The 13049-nt window shown below is 40.1% G+C and overlaps 1 protein-coding gene across 1 annotated transcript; it reads left to right on the forward strand.

Moving 5' to 3' along the window:
- Window positions 1-653: 653 nt before the first annotated feature.
- cdk1 (cyclin dependent kinase 1) lies at window positions 654-8363 on the forward strand. The gene is made up of 8 exons (XM_066679791.1): window positions 654-770; window positions 1407-1452; window positions 2074-2230; window positions 2966-3089; window positions 3905-4075; window positions 5973-6136; window positions 6345-6486; window positions 7348-8363. The coding sequence occupies exons 2-8, from the start codon at window positions 1416-1418 to the stop codon at window positions 7459-7461; spliced, it is 909 nt and encodes a 302-aa protein (XP_066535888.1). The 5' UTR covers window positions 654-770; window positions 1407-1415; the 3' UTR covers window positions 7462-8363.
- The last annotated feature ends 4686 nt before the right edge of the window (window positions 8364-13049 follow it).

The raw sequence follows: 13049 nt of genomic DNA on the forward strand, positions 1-13049 counted from the left end.
CAGTCCCGACACTGAGGGGTTTAAAAACTCCAGCAGCACTGCTGTGTCTGATCCACTCGCACCAGCACAACACACACTAACACACCACCACCACGTCAGTGTCACTGCAGCGCTGACCACATCACACCTGCTCTGTGGGGGTAGAACTACAAAGTTCTCCTGTATTTTTTGAGCTCTATATTCTTAACTGTATTTTTAAATACAATATAAAATAGTATCAAACATAATATTGCGATAACACAAAGTGAACTCACTATACCCCACCCTCCACATTCACAGTATACACCATATATATGTGTGTATGTATGTATATAGTCTATAGGTAAATATATAAAGCATATGTATATACTATCAATACATATATAAAGCATATACATATGTTGTTTACAAATATTGTTTTGTAAGTATGCCAAAACCTGTATTTTAATTATTATTTTTATTCACTACTGTTGTCTGAAATAAATCAATATAAAATAAATTAAAATAATAAAATAAAATACTTATATTTAATTTGATACAAATTTCACTACTTGGTATCGCGATATTATTTTTTTTTATTATCGGATATCGTGTCGACTCGCTAATATCGCGCTGTAAAGCACGCTACTCCCGCCGCAGCCCTCGATTTACCTCATTGGTCAGTTCAAACTCACCCCTTGCGCTGTGATTGGTCCGTTTTGAATTGCGTCAGCGCGGCCAGTTTGAAAGGAAAAAACAACTGTTCAGAAGCGTTACACTAACTCACACTCTCTGTCTGTACCTTTCTTTGGGTGAGTTAACTTTACTATTATTATTTATGATAATAATAACACACGTTTTAATGTCTTAATGTCAGTTATTCTGTTTTCATCAACTCGGTTATGCGTTAGCAGAAAACTAGCGTCAGTGAACTTAAAGGCTGAATGTCCGGGAATTTTCCGTTCCACCTTAAATGTTATAGCAGTTACCTTCAGCCTCAGACTGGACCTTAAATAATTAAGGATATTTTTTACACTTTATGATACATTTGAAGCAAATAATCGATGCATATAATCCGTAACAGATTAACACGAAACTGGAATTCATTTCTTATCATTTCGAATGTATATGCCGCAACGTTTAAAGTGGATGAGAAAATTTTAAAATGCTAACATGACATGTTAGTTTTTTGTGTGTTCTGCGAATAGTTTTAAATGGATGTAACGTTAAAAGTTGTAACGGTATTACTGTAATTTTACTGTTTCGATCATAAAGCTACATGTATGAATTATCAGCTGGCTACTGTGATGTAGCTAAATTCTTCAGATGAATTCACTACTTGTAGAGATGTATAGCCTTTATAAATAATAAGGTAATGAGTTTAAAGGTGTGGAATGTATTTGTGAGCAACAATAATGATGTATTGTGTTCTGTTTTTGTCATTACAGGAAAACAAAATGGAAGACTACCTTAAGATAGAGAAAATTGGAGAGGGTGAGTGGATATATTTGCTCTAGAATCCAGATGTTGGAAACAGCAGTATATGGTGCTACATATTTCTACTGTATATATATATATATATATATAATTAGTAATTGGTCATGGGTAAAGAGATGACAGCATTTAAACTGAATATTAATTAAATGAATGTTTTCGTATGTAAAACTCAGCTGGACTGTAACCAAGAGCAGGGTTTTCTCACAGCAGAGGACCTTAAGACCGGAGTTAAATCAGTTTAACCTATTGAAATATGATTGGAAAAATATTTGGTTTCGGTTTAAATTATCCAGCTTACTGAGCTGAGCTTGTTTTATCTGAAGCTGTGATTGGTCAGGAGGATCACAGTGCACAGTAAACAAACAACTATTGGTTAGAGGCTTATTTGCATCAATGTAAGTTTTTTTAGAGCCCAAATAGCTGCCCCCTGTCAGTGACAAAAAGATGGAATATTTATCCACATTACAACAGACCAACTAATCTATACAAAGTATGTTTCTGCTATATTTATAATCAATTTTATTGATTAGTTTTTGTACCCCTGTTGTGAAAATATTTAACTACTGTGATATAACGTTTTGATTGTGTTCTCCACCACTGTGTCTGCTCTCGTCTCAGGTACGTATGGAGTGGTGTATAAAGGCCGTCACAAGTCCACAGGGCAGGTTGTGGCCTTAAAGAAAATCCGTTTGGAAAGTGAAGAGGAGGGAGTCCCAAGCACGGCAGTCAGAGAAATATCCCTCCTCAAAGAGCTGCAACACCCCAACGTTGTGCGGTATATGAATGCTCACATTTATTTTGAATATCCATTTATGTAGATACTTTCCTAATTATTACAAGCTTTCATACTTTTAGTTAAATATCTAGACTAGGAATGTACCATTCTGGGCCAATGCCAGTATCTGATGTTATATGTGTAGTTATCTGCCGATGTTGATACATATCTATGTTCATAAAATACAGAAAGGTACCATGCATTAGCGTTATAGTCAAATGTAATGTTTATTTGCATATTTGAGCTTTTAATCAACTATATGGAACAAATAAAATGAAAGGTGTTTCCTGAGAAAATTAGCCGTATTTAGTTAGCGAACTGGTCCTTACCGAGACTGCTCACAGATTAAAAAAAAAAAAAAGAAAAGAAATATATATATATATATAAAATAGGTGTTCCCAAATAAATAAAATTAATAATAAAGAAATAAATAAAATTTACCTTAAAGCTAAGGATTAAACACAAACACCAACAGGGCCTAAGCAATAAAAGAAAAAAGTGTCACATTGAAATGTTTATTTTATGCTGAAAGAAGACAGAGGTTATAGATTTGAAATATCGACAAGAAAATAATCAGGCCAATGCTGATAATCTTTTAAAACGTAATTATGTTTTGATACATATATAATTGGTCTAATGAAGCCTCACCTACCTTGTATCTCAGGTTTTTACATAATTTGATAACTTTAGTCTTGTGTTCCTTATTAGCTCCTTATTCTCTGTTTACTACTCTAGGCTCTTGGATGTGCTGATGCAGGAGTCGAAGCTCTACCTTGTGTTTGAGTTTCTGTCAATGGATCTTAAAAAATATTTGGATTCCATTCCCTCAGGACAGTACATGGACCCCATGCTTGTTAAGGTACATTGTGTAAAAGTGTACAAATGCTTGTGTACACTTTTGTCAGGGTGTGTTACATTTATCAGAAATGCCCTTTTATCTGTATATCCAGTGTACACAATTATTTCTGATAAATGAATAAAAAAAGGATTTTTTAAATGTGGCCTGTAACAATAAAATATTTGAAAATGACACACTGATGTAGACCCACTCCCTTTGAGGTGTCTTTTATTAACTCATAAAAAGTAAATAAAAAGAACCTTTGAGTGAAAAATAACAAAAATATGTGATCTCTTTAGAGGATGTTCATTTATTGTTTACTTATTAGCAAAGCATGCCTTTTGATGGGTGGGCTCGAGGCTTTCATGACACTGAGGAGTTTAAAAACTCCAGCAGCATTGTGGTGTCTGATCCAGTCTTACCAGCACAACACACACTTATGCCTCTTTCACACATGAACCCCGGATAGTCTTTAGAGAAACTCTGCAGTATCGGGTCCAGAGATGAGGCCTCCTGCTGAGTTTGTGAACAGTAGAGAAACATAACCCATGCAGAGCTGCGGCTCTGAGCAACGAGCACTGTGTCGCTCCAGACACAGCCCCAGAAACACACACAAACGGAACGTGTTCCTGTTTTCTTTCCTATTATATATGAATATTAAAACAGTTCCCATTCTGATTCCTTGTTGGTGGAAAAGCACTATAAGTGGTTTAAAAACTTGAGCAGCGTTACTGTGTCTGATCCATTTGCACAAGTACAACACACACTAATACCACCATGTCAGTGTCACTGCTTCACTGAGAACAATCTGTCTCTCTGTCTCTCTCTGTGTATAGAGTTACCTGTATCAGATCTTGGAGGGGATTTTGTTCTGTCACTGTCGCCGTGTTCTCCATCGTGACCTGAAGCCACAGAACCTTCTGATAGATAATAAAGGTGTGATCAAGCTGGCAGATTTTGGCCTGGCTCGAGCCTTCGGAGTTCCTGTCCGAGTCTACACACACGAGGTAAACAAACAAAGCCCTCTGCTGTTTTGTTCTCTCTATGAATACAGGAAATTTGGCCTGATGCAATCCTCCAAATGTGCTGTAACTGATATTGAACACACAGACTATCAAATGTTAAACTGATAATCTACCTGCAGAGTTATTAGAGGCAGGTAATACTTTATTACATATGTAGCCAGTGCAATAAAGTGACTAGAATAAAACACTTTAGCCACACAACCATGCATTTACTGAAACAATGCTCTTCTCGAGCACAGAAGTTCCTGTGGTTATCCCTGATTATCCCTGAAGTTGGCAGAAATGTTCAGCATTCTACAGTAATATAGTTCCTTTTTACCATGTGCGCTCTCATTGTGCTTCTACTAGATTTCTTACTTGTGAATATAAGACAGCAGGTAGTGTCTCTGTCACTACCTGTTAGAGGTTGTGGGTTTGAGTCCCGCTCCGCTCCTGTGAGGAGTGTGGTGTGTTCTCCGTGTCTGTGTGGGTTTCCTCCGGGTGACTGTCTGTGAGGAGTGTGGTGTGTTCTCCCAGTGTCTGCGTGGGTTTCCTCCGGGTGACTGTCTGTGGGGAGTATGGTGTGTTCTCCCAGTGTCTGCGTGGGTTTCCTCCGGGTGACTGTCTGTGAGGAGTGTGGTGTGTTCTCCCTGTGTCTGCGTGGGTTTCCTCCGGGTGGCTGTCTGTGAGGAGTGTGGTGTGTTCTCCCTGTGTCTGCGTGGGTTTCCTCCAGGTGACTGTCTGTGAGGAGTGTGGTGTATTCTCTTTTTGTCTGCGTGGGTTTCCTCCGGGTGACTGTCTGTGAGGAGTGTGGTGTGTTCTCCCTGTGTCTGCGTGGGTTTCCTCCGGGTGACTGTCTGTGAGGAGTGTGGTGTGTTCTCCCTGTGTCTGCGTGGGTTTCCTCCGGGTGCTCCGGTTTCCTACCAACACACGTTGGTAGGTGAATTGGCGACTCAAAAGTTTCCGTAAGTGTGTATGTGTGTGTCGTGTCGCCCTGTGAAGTACCGGTGCACTCTTCAGGTTGTGTTCCCGCCTTGCGCCCTGTGATTCTGAATCGCCCGCAATCCTGAACTGTCCAAGGGTTACAGACAAAGAATGAACGAAAAAAGTTTAACATTATACACAAATGTAACATGTATTTGTAATTTCGCTTTCACCCAGATGTATGCACACAATAAAGAAAATAAAGAAAAATGTTAGTCACGTAATGGTAGGGCAGTACTCAAGTAAAAGTGAATTTCAGTCTAACTGAAGCAGAAACACCAAACCTCACCAAATGTTGCTTTAAAATTGCACCATGTTTGTATAGTACTGCAATTCCAGTTTGTGATCTTTATTTTTAGGTCATATTAAATTTTCCATGAAACTGATGGCATTGTCATTTTTCAAAACAAAGAAAATACACACGAGTCTAAATTGCAATCAAGGCCCTCTAACAAGACCGTAATCAGAATAACAATAATGCTCCTGATCATTGCTTTGTAGCTGATGACAGTCTGGCAAAATGTAACATTCCTGATCTGTTTTCTTTTCCTTTGCAAAATTAATTAATTAATGCTGGTGGAGTGCACTACCAGTTCATTGTAGTCTTAAATTTGCACAGTAGGTGGTGCTCTTTCCTTCCTTCCTTCCTTCCTTCCTTCCTTTCTTCTTTCCTTGAGACCAAAATGTTTTGTGCAAGACACAAAATTAGTTTTATTTTCTTAGGCTTCATTCCTAAGTGTATTTCCCTTATGTTTATTTATTTTTGGAACCAAATTTAGCAAAAAGAGTTCACTGTGCCAGCAGGTCCATTTGGTGAAATGATTAGCTGCTTGTTCCCTTAAGGTAATAAACCTGTCATGAGGTCTGCTGAGTGAACAGACTTTCCCATAGTCAGCCCTGCTTGTATTTGGTGTAGGTGGTGACTCTGTGGTATAGAGCTCCGGAGGTGTTACTGGGAGCATCCCGTTACTCCACCCCTGTTGATATCTGGAGTATTGGCACCATCTTCGCTGAACTTGCCACAAAAAAGCCTCTGTTCCATGGAGACTCAGAAATCGACCAGCTCTTCAGAATCTTCAGGTACACACACAGATCCCTGCTTAAAGCCACACTGTGTCTCTGAGCTACAGTCCTGAGCTGGGCCAGTGTTTATCTGCTGCTGTGGTTTGTTTGTGCTTTTAAATTAATTTATTTATTAAAGATTATTTGTTCCTAGATATAAACATTCATTGCTGATAATTCATAAACAAGGTGGTTTCATTGTGTGTGTGTGTGTGTGTGTGTATAGGATTCTGGGAACCCCCAATAACGAGGTGTGGCCAGAGGTGGAGTCTTTGCCGGATTATAAGAACACATTCCCTAAGTGGAAATCTGGTGGATTGAGCAGCATGGTGAAGAACCTGGACAAGAATGGCATTGATCTTCTCGGGGTAAGCTTCCATTCTTTACGTTAAAGGAGCATTCGGTCTCTGACCTCTCTTGGCCTGGATGTAAAAGAGATTCTGTATTGCACCTACTTTGAACAGAGGTATAAACGGGTTCATTTAGAATGTCCTGTAAGTTGCAACTCATAAAAAAATAGTTTTATACTTTTTGATGATGAATGACATGTTGCCATTTAAGAATTACTGACATTTTCCACTGCACGGGACCTACACTTTTCAGCTGTAGTCCAGTCTACTCGCTGTTTAGTACCTGGTTTGTTTTCCCTACAAACAAATATTCAGCGTCGTCTCAAAACCCAGTCTCCAATGGAAACAGCAGGCTTTTGAAACCACAACAACAACGGCGGTTTTCTTGTGGTGTATTGCTCCGTCATCAATTCAGACAGATCAGTAGAGTTTGTTCCTTCCTTGTTGCAGCGTCCAACTCTCGCTGGATTCTTTCGTCGGCCACCGATCCAAGGAGCGTTTGAACCTCTTCAAAAGACCTCGGCGTAATTTTACGAGTTGCCGTCGTGAGTCGGATAAAAACAAACGTGATCTCTGCTGCAGCTGGGGATTTTACAGATGGAGAGTTGGTGCTGGACGTCTGCGCTGCGTGGCGTAGAGTAACGACTCTCTCTGGAAAATCAGCGCTCTGCAAGGTTTACACTCCACGGTTTAGTCCCTACTCGACTCGCTCTGAACCACGAGAGAACAGGCACTAAACAAGAACCCGCTTCCAGAACCAGGACCTGATTTACCTGGTGGAGGACAAAAAAAGTAGTGTTGAGTAGAGTAGGGACCATGCAGTGGAAATGTGCCTGTATTCCCTTAACAAAATGTACCCTCTTTGTCATTTTTCTGTAGAAAATGCTGGTCTATTACCCCTTGAACAGAATTTCTGCTCGGCAGGCTATGACCCACCCCTACTTCGACGATTTGGATAAAACCACGCTGCCTGCCAGCAATATGAAGAACTAAACACACTTCTTCACACTTGTTAAACCTGACTAAACAGAACACCTCAGAAAAACACACTCACGACCACCTGCATAACACTGAACTAACAGAGCTTCCAGCTTTCTACAATCGTTATTATACTGTAGAGCATGCAATGATGATACTGTCAGTCAGTCTGAGCAGTGGAGATTTTCTAGAGCTGCAGTACATATTCTTTATTGTGGTGTTAGTTTGAATGATACCGTGCAGAAAGGCTGAGATATGGAGAAGAGCCTTTAACCAATCGCAGCATTGAGCATCCTGACAAATGTAAGGTAAAATATTTCTCTGAAATACTCCGCCCGTAAGTTAGACCACTCTGCAAGACACAAATTAAAGATATTATCGCAATATAGACACAGTCTGTATCATGCAGCTCTACAGCATTCTGGCTGAGAAAGCTGTGGTTTGGTATGTGTGGTGATGCTGGCCTTTACAATCTAATAATGCAGCAATAAGGATCCTCCTCTTCCTTACATTTCTTTGTTTGTTGGTTTGTTTGTTTGTTTGTATGTTTTCCTATACTTATATTTTGTATGTAACCTAAAAAGACTGCTCTGTAAAATTTGTTCTATATGTTGGAGTTAAAACAGGCTGAGACCTGAAATATCCTGAATAAAGTGCACTTTGTGGGATGCTTTTTCTTCTGAGGTCACTTTAAATCAGTCCTTAATACTGCGACTACAAATTATGTAAAATACAATCAGCACCTCTGTAAAGTTTTAATATCCTCTCTTCTTAATAAACCAGTCCTTTGGGACTATGGCCTGATGTTACTCTTGTTTAATACAAACTTCACTGCATCTTACTATAAAGGGAACGTCTTTGTTTGTTTAGAAACAGTTCTATCTGATTTGTTTATGTTCAGAAACTGCATCCTTTAAGGTGGAACAGTGTGTTTGGAGGAAATAAACCTACTGTACGTGGCTGAAGTTTAACTTGTCTAAATCTCGAGTTTAGTTTTGTAGCACTTTCTGTAATGCTGTTAACTGTCTCCCAATAGTGGAGACATTTTCACTTTAAGTAATAACAAAAAGCAAAAAGTCAGTCATAACCCACCTATGGAGCAGGAATAGGGCAATATCCTCATTTCGGTTCATGCTTTTCAGTGTTTGGGGTCTCTCCATAGCATAAAACAATTCTAGATGCCTTTGCCATGAGCAGAGTGATAGAAAGCCTAGCATACCGGATGGAGACACTTTGTTTTTCATTCATTTACAGACACTAGGGCTTCGTAAACACATTAGACAACAAACTGGAGAGCAGCGAATGGTAAGGAAACATTTGTAAATTTTATAAAGTATATTGATTACAATCTTGGACTACTGCTTTAATATATTTGTAGCAGAAAGTGGCTTCCAAATGAGCAGTTTTATTGGGGGATGGTAAATGCTTGGTCTGCTGAAAATAATGACTTCCTTATAGTGACTGATTAAATCAGCATGAATGACTCGGACTGATTCTGTATACAGATGTTTAGGTTTTCATTCTGCTGGTCACTGTTCACTGTCAGGAATAAACAGGAGACCACAGCCCACTGATGCATATCCTGTATTTGAATAATGTGAGGTTACTTCTATTCATATCTTTAGGGTGGAGTTGAGGGTTGAGAGATTACAGAATTTATTTGAAGTCAATTGTTAAAATAATAATAAAACTCCAGTGTCTAAACATTTTACACTGTGAGTGTACACATGGTCACACTTTAGTAAAACTGAATTCATGCTGCAAAAATAATGTCTGACAGTCTTGAAGGCCAAAAAAAAATTGCATTGATTTTAAAACAAAACTAGGTCATATGTTTACACAGGGCGACACACACTCACACATTCACTTAAACCTACAGAAACTTCTGAGTCTCCAATCCACCTACTAACGTGTGCTTTTGGACCGTGGGAGGAAACCCACGCAGACACAGGGAGAACACACCACACTCCTCACAGTCACCCAGAGGAAACCCACGCAGACACAGAGAGAACACACCACACTCCTCACAGACAGTCACCCGGAGGAAACCCACGCAGACACAGGGAGAACACACCACACTCCTCACAGACAGTCACCCGGAGGAAACCCACGCACACACAGGGAGAACACACCACACTCCTCACAGACAGTCACCCGGAGGAAACCCACGCATAGACACTACCTCTATATTTAGAGGTAAAGTTAAAATTTAGGGCTAAGTTAAAATGTCAAATTGAAGAGGTCTTTTCACGGTTGAGAATTTAGTGAGCATGAAGTTAGCAGGGTGACAACTTTTCTTCACTATTTAACAATGACAATGACAAACATGTTCATGAGATTAGAGTCAGCTCCATGATATTTAATAAAAAATACTGGAATACATTCTGATAAACTGCAACTCTCAAGTGAAAATGAATGAAGTAAAAGGGTTCACTGTTTAATCAGTAATATATTCATGAGCTCTACACAATAGTGCACTGTTTTAAAAAGTCTGACACAAGAACTCCTTTATCTTCATTGCACGCTGTTCTGACACAGACACTTCATCAGCTCGAGCCTGTGGTAATAAAGGGAACCTTCTGAAGGGATGAATAGTAGAAGATTATTTCCAAAATGCTTGTACATCACTGCTTACATTACCATGAGCAACCCACTAAATTACCAGAGCCTCAGTGTGGGATATCATAGCAACTGCCAAACAACACCCTGGTAAAGTTTAATGATCCTTATTTGGTCTACACAGTGTTGTAGTGCATTTATCCATTTCTGGAACAACTTTGTCCTGTTCAGAATGAAAAAGTGAGTGAGTCCACAGCCTACAAGGAATCGTTGGGCACAAGCCAGAAACACACCCTGGACACAGGGCCAGCACATCACACGTGCTGTGTCCCAATTGCACACTTAATACTAATTCTAACTAGTGTTTGAGTATGTAGTATAGTTACAAATATCAAAGGTTGAATATAGTAATAAATCCACAATGCATATTTAGAAGCTGTGGCCTTTTTTTAGTACAGTAACCAATAGAGGTGCTTCTTGCATCGGGAAACAAATACAAATAGTGCTATACTCCTTACATATTGCATTTCACACATCATTATCAAACTAATATTTCTACATTCAGACAATGCACTAAATATTAGGCAGGGTGAGTGTGAACCTTATAACAAAAAATGGTTTTAATATTTGGAACTCAACGCAGAATTTTAGTGCAGAAACCATTTTATGACCTACACTGTGCACTGCATGGTGTGGGGGGAGATTTTAAGTTTTGGTCTTTGGAAAAATGGCAGACAGGATTGCAACTGCAGGTGGTATAGCATGTTGTCCAGTTAGTAAAAATCAGTGTAGTATGTTAGTATTGTGCATACAAGTCTGTCGGCGGCACGGTGGTGCAGCAGGTGGTGTCACAGTCACACAGCTCCAGGGGCTTGGAGGTTGTGGGTTCGATTCCTGCTCCAGGCGACTGTCTGTGTGGTGTGTTCTCCCCGTGTCCGCGTGGGTTTCCTCCGGGTGCTCCGGTTTCCTCCCACAGTCCAAAAACACGGTGGATTGGTAACTCAAAAGTGTCTGCAGGTGTGAGTCAATGTGTGTGTCTGTGTAGTCCTGTGAAGGACTGGTGCCCCCTCCAGGGTGTATTCCCGCCTTGTGCCCAATGATTCCAGGTAGGCTCTGGACCCACCGTGACCCTGAACTGGATAAGCGGTTACAGAAAATGAATGAATGAATGAATACAAGTCTACCAAACTCATACTATTTAGATAGACAGAGTACAATCATATAAATTTAACAGGGCGGGGGAGCATGCCTTAGTTTCTGTGTTTCCAGAACCTGTCACTGAAATTTATTCTTTCTCAGAAAGGGGTTTTTATTGTCAACATGTGTCAGTGTGTACTGTCCAGTTGTGCTGAGCTAATCTGCACAGCACCGAAAACCTTTCACTCGACTTTGTGCTCACAGTTACGTGGCTCACACAGGTAATACGGTCAATATTTTGAGACAGTATAATGCTTTGAAATATGTGGATACTGCCCATCTCTAGCAGCTACACTCACAAAGTAACTCACACACACCTTTGGACAAATTTTCTCTGTGCCTCCATGGGTTTCATCCACATGCTCTGGTTTACCACAATCTAGAAAACCATCTGTTGGAGTGAATGACTGTGAATGTGTGATATCCTCTTCAGTGTGTGAACTTACCTGATGTCCAGTCTCTTTGGGGCAAATTTGGACCCACTGCAACCCTGATTGAGACTGAGAAAAATGCAAAAATGAAACTGGAGCAGGGTAACAAACATATTACACCAGGAGAGACAATGTCAATCAAAGCTAAAGACAAACACATAAGGTATACACACCCAAGAACACGAACACAAACCACTGGGGAACATTCAGGAGCTGCAACATAGGGAAGATCAGGGCAGGATGTTATAGGTTCTTGGTGGAATGCAATTTCCTTTTTGAGGGGCTTTGGGGCTGTGTGCTTTGGTTTCCTCCCACGCTGCAAAAACACACGTCGGTAGTTGGATTGGAGACTCAAAAGTGTCCGTAGGTGTGAGTGTGTGTACCTAGCCACGGGAAAGTACCGCACTGCAGCACCACTCCCAAAGCCCCAGCAAAAAAACTGCCAGATCGATGGTGCGGGTTGTGGATGATCCGCTGTGGCGACCCCTGACGGGAGCAGCCAAAAGTAGAAGAATAGTGTATAGTATAGTGCCTGAGCTCCTTCTGGTTTCCCTCCTCCCAGTCTGTTACAGTCAGATCCGTCACTACACTAATGAAAATATTCACATGCTCTTATTCTCTGCTGCACTCAACTAAACTAACTGCTTCCCTTTACTGTTTTCTGAGAAAATGGTGGCCCACTGATGGAAGATTATTTGCTGGATTCTCCTGCAGCCCAGACCAGACCAGACCAGCTGCTCACCTTATTATTATTATGTAGCATAATGACACTTCATTGGTGATCACTTAAATTCAATCTATAGTTTGATCAGAGGAGGATGGGTCCCCTTTGTGAGTCTTGGTTCCTCCCAAGGTTTCTTCCTCCAGCCTCGAGGGAGTTTTTCCTGCCACTGTCACATTCGGCTTGCTTGCATTGGGCTTTGATTTAAATGTTCTGTTCTGAAACTATTTGAAGCTGCTTTGTGACAACGTCAGTTGTAAAAGGCGCTATACAAATAAATTTGATTTGATTTGATTTGTATCAGTGCCCAGATGAATAAATATAGCAACAGGGAGCACATGCTCCACATCACTGATTATAACCCATGAATTATTCAACAAAACTACATCTGTAATTGTATCTTTTTTGAGGGAGATTTAGAAAACTAATTCACATTTTTTTGTTCAAGTTAAACTTGTTCAGGGCATTCCTGTTCCATGTTATGGCTTTGCAATCCATGTGCAATCAAACATCTGTGTCTACTGTGTGGGACAAAGCTGCTGGATTCACTAATGATATTAAATTATAAGTTTTGGGGAGTATAATACACCAGTTCTATTGAGTGCATGCCGTTTTACTTTTTCTCAAACTTTCACAATAAACTCACTATTAGAGGTGATACAAAATGGATTTATTTTGGGCTTAAAAACACGATG

The sequence above is a fragment of the Hoplias malabaricus genome, chromosome 1 (assembly GCF_029633855.1).
Source record: "Hoplias malabaricus isolate fHopMal1 chromosome 1, fHopMal1.hap1, whole genome shotgun sequence".
NCBI lineage: Eukaryota > Metazoa > Chordata > Actinopteri > Characiformes > Erythrinidae > Hoplias > Hoplias malabaricus.